Raw genomic sequence first — 4278 nt, forward strand, 5'->3', positions numbered from 1 at the left:
CATGATGACTATGAGAAACCTTGGAGAGGACCACATATGTGGGCAACCCCCCCACCCCCTCCCAGGTAGGTTGGCGCGGAGGAAAACAACTATTTTTAAAAATCTAATCCTGATTATTTTCAATCGATTTAGAGTCACAATTTTAAAAAAAATGCACTTTAGATTTTTTATTTATTTTTTTATTCAACTTTTTTTCTGTTACTTGTAATATTTTACAGGTAATCGAAGCAACCGACACCCATCCATCCATTTCCTACCGCTTATTCTCTTCGGGGTCGCCGGAGCCTATCTCAGCTACAACCGGGCGGGGTACACCCTGGACAAGTCACCACCTCATCGCAGGGCCAACACAGATAGACAGACAACATTTACACTCACATTCACACATTAAGGCCACTTTTTTTTAGTGTTGCCAATCAAACTATCCCCAGGTGCATGTCTTTGGAGGTGAGAGGACGCCGGAGTACCCGGAGGGAACCCACACAGAACCTGGGAATCGAACCCAGGACCTTTTGTATTATTTATTTTACTTTGACTTCTTTTACCAACTTTTTATTTACTTTTTACTTTATTTTTTACCTTCCTTTCAATTTTTGTCTTTTATTTTTGTCTACATTAACCTACTTTTGTACCTTCTATTTACTTTCTTTTAACTTGTTTTTACCCAATTTTACCTTTGTTGACATACTTTTTTTTCCACTTCTTTGACCTTTTTACTTTTTTCCCACCATATTTTAACTTTTTTTTTTACCTTCTTTCCTATTTTTTTTTTTACTTTCATTTACCATTTTTTTTAAATTAAATTTTTTACCTACCTTTACCAAATTTTAACTAATTTCTTAACTTATTTTTTCCTTCTTTTACCTGTTTTTTTTAATTTTATTTTGTTTTTACTTTCTTTTAACAACTTTTTACTTTCTTTTTCCTTTCCTTAAACAAATCTTTACCTTTTTTTACTACTTTGTATCTTCTTACCTTCTACCTCAAAGGTTCTCAACCTTTTTTCAGTGATGTACCCCCTGTGAACAACCGTGCCACCCCAGTTTAAAACATATATATTATTTTATAGTTTATTGATTGATTGGAACTTTTATTAGTAGATTGCACAATACAGTACATATTCCGTACAATTGACCACTAAATGGTAACACCCCAATAAGTTTTTCAACTTGTTTAAGTCGGGGTCCACGTTAATCTATTTATGGTAAAATGTATGTATTGTTAAATATGTATAAATATCCATCCATCCATCCTTTTTCTAACGCTTAAATATTCGATACGCATCCCTAGTAAATGCATGGTAGGTTAGCGCGGAGAAAAAAAACTATTTTAAAAATCTAATCTTGATTATTTTAATCGATTTAGAGTCATAATAAAAAAAAAAAACGCATTTTAGATTTTTTATTTATTTTTTTATTCAACTTTTTTCTGTCACTTGAAATATTTTACAGGTAATTGAAGCAACCGACACCCATCCATCCATTTTCTACCGCTTATTCCCTTTGGGGTCGCTGGTGCCTATCTCAGCTACAACAGGGCGGAAGGCGGCGTACACCCTGGACAAGTCGCCACCTCATCGCAGGGCCAACACAGATAGACAGACAACATTCACACTCACATTCACACACTACAGCCCATTTAGTGTTGTATATATGTATTGTTTTAAAATGTATATATTGTGTTTTTAAATGATGATAGGCACCAGCACCAGGGAATAAGCGGTAGGAAATGGATGGATGTATGTAATATATTTCATTTCATTCATTGTGTGTACCCCGCGACCCCAAAAAGGGAATAAACGGTAGAAAAAGGATGGAATGGATTCATTGTGTGTATTGGAGGGATATACTGTTCGTCCGCTAGTGGGCGCTCGTGCCTTTTGGAAAAGACCTCCCTTCAGTTGCATTGGCGAGAGAAACATGGCGGAGTTATTCCTTTTTGCTCTCTTTTGTCTTTACTCAATTTAAAATGTTCGCTCCTCTGCGTCAATGCAGGCTCAAACTCTGCTTTATAACTCTCTTAATTATTATTATTATTATTATTATTATTTTTTTTTTTTGCGTTTACACGTTTTTATGATGAAGTTGTCCAGCGTAGTCAGGCGGCTGACAAACGTGTAAAGAAGACGCAGGTATTTGATATTAAAAATGTTCCACAAACACATGGATGAGTTCCTAAATAAAAGTGTTTGATTGACGGCCCACCCCGCGCCAACTTGCCCGCCCAGGGACCAATCAGCGGCGGCGGGGGGCGTGGCCTGAGCCTTCCCCCCCTCATAATCCCACTCGGGGGGTCTCTGACGCCGACTTTCTATCCGGACTTGGATGATGAGCAGCGGCGTCGTCTCCCCCTCATCGTCCGCGGCCGTCTGGGACGATCTCGACTTCCACCTGCAGCTCTTTTTGATCACTCATTGACGCGCCATGTTTGATCATTTTCTCCATTTCGACTCTTTTTCGCCTTTTTCTCCTCATCTCCATCATCATTTTTATTATTATTATTATTATTATTACTGTTGTTGTTGCTGCTCTTAACGTCCGATCATCGCATCATCGCTTGGATTCTTGCAAAAACAAAGAGGATTTATTCGTGGTTCTCCGCCAGGAATGTAAAAGGACGGACACGCAACAACCAAAGCAGCAACTCCCGCTATGCGCTCTGGCGCGGTGGCGCACGTCCGCGTCCTGTGCGTCTTTTTGCTCTGCGCGCACTAAAGAAGGGGAAACAAACAAAAAAAAAACACTTTCTTCGGATACGCTTTGCTCCCTTTCTCGACACATTTGGCTTACAAAAACATTTATTCGTCATGGGGAAGTCGATGTGGAGTTATTATTATTTTGGAGTTCTCTTTATTACCTTCAGAGCGGACTTTTGTCGCGCACTCATCCTGGAGTCCATCTACTGGAACACCACTAACACCAAGTAAGTGACACATTTTCCTGGGAAAATGGCTTTTTTTATGAGCGTTGTCGGGGGTGTCCAAAGGGCGGCACGGGGCCCCTCTGGGCCACATGAAAAAATAAATACAACTAACCATGAATTGAATACCGTGGACACCGACTTAAACAAGTTGAAAAACTTATTCGGGTGTTACTATTTAGTGGTCAATTGTACTGTACTGTGCAATCTACTAATAAAAGTCTCAATCAATCAATCAAAAAACACAAAAAAAGGCCTCAAAATACACAAAAAGGCATCATTTTACAGATACTAGGTTTTCTCTAGAAAATCACGCACATTTTTCTAATTTTGATAATACTATTTTTTTTTTACGTGTTTTTGTTGTATTTGCTGACATGAATAAACTTTGAAAATGTGTTTATTGATGATGCTGTACCTTTATGGCAGGGGTGTCAAACTCATCTTAGCTCAGGGGCCGTATGGAGAACCATCTATTCCTACGTGGGCCGGACGGGTAAAATCATGGCATAATAACTTAAAAATACAACTACGATAACTTCAGATTGTTTCCTTTGTTTTAATATATCACATATAATCATCTTTAGAAGAATAGAATAGAATAGTATAGAATGGACTTTATTGTCATTATGTTTGCATATAACGGGATTAAAGACTCCAACTTAAGGTGCAGTAGTGGGAACAAATATGGGGTGAAATAATTAACACAAGAGGTAATAAAGGGGGAAAAAAAACAGGCTGAAATAAACAGACTACTATCCAATAAAAATAATAAGCAATCCTGTACAATATACAAAACACTATAGAAATACAAAATACTTTACGAAACATTTTGTTGAAAATTCTGAGGAAAAAATTGATGCGGCTTTAAAAACACAATGACGAACACAATGAATTTAGACTTAATTTCAGTGAATCTAATAATTAATTAAACTTTAAGTCACAGTCCATAAAGCATAATTAAAAACTCTTATGTATTAACTACCTCGTTTGTCATTTTCTCTGTTCACTTTATTTAAATTTGCACAGAACACAATCATTTCCACATAACTATATCAATGTGTAGTGTCTCATGTACTTGCTCGCAACGGTATAAACTATTTGCTTGCCTAACAGAATTGCTATTGCAACATCCAGTGGACACATTTATAAAAACAGTTTCTTTAAGTTAAAAATGCAGCTCACCTCGCGGGCCAGATTGCTCCTGTCCGAGGGCCTGGTCCGGCCTGCGGGCCGCATGTTTGACATCCCTGCTTTATGGCCCCATGGAAGCCGTCGTCCTCTGCAGTGAACATTTGGGTTTTGGTCAGAGTTGCAACTTCCATAATTGTTTGGTAAAAAACACAAGTGTCCACCGCA

The 4278-nt window shown here is 38.0% G+C and overlaps 1 protein-coding gene across 1 annotated transcript in view; it reads left to right on the plus strand.

Moving 5' to 3' along the window:
- Nucleotides 1-2318: 2318 nt before the first annotated feature.
- The window catches only part of efnb2a (ephrin-B2a), a 90752-nt gene continuing 88792 nt past the window's right edge, over nt 2319-4278 (plus strand). Inside the window, 1 exon segment of the mRNA XM_061918615.1 lies at nt 2319-2922. Within this exon segment, the coding sequence (XP_061774599.1) occupies nt 2807-2922 (116 nt within the window). The 5' untranslated portion in view covers nt 2319-2806.

This window comes from Nerophis ophidion, linkage group LG13 (genome assembly GCF_033978795.1).
Source record: "Nerophis ophidion isolate RoL-2023_Sa linkage group LG13, RoL_Noph_v1.0, whole genome shotgun sequence".
NCBI classification, from domain to species: domain Eukaryota; kingdom Metazoa; phylum Chordata; class Actinopteri; order Syngnathiformes; family Syngnathidae; genus Nerophis; species Nerophis ophidion.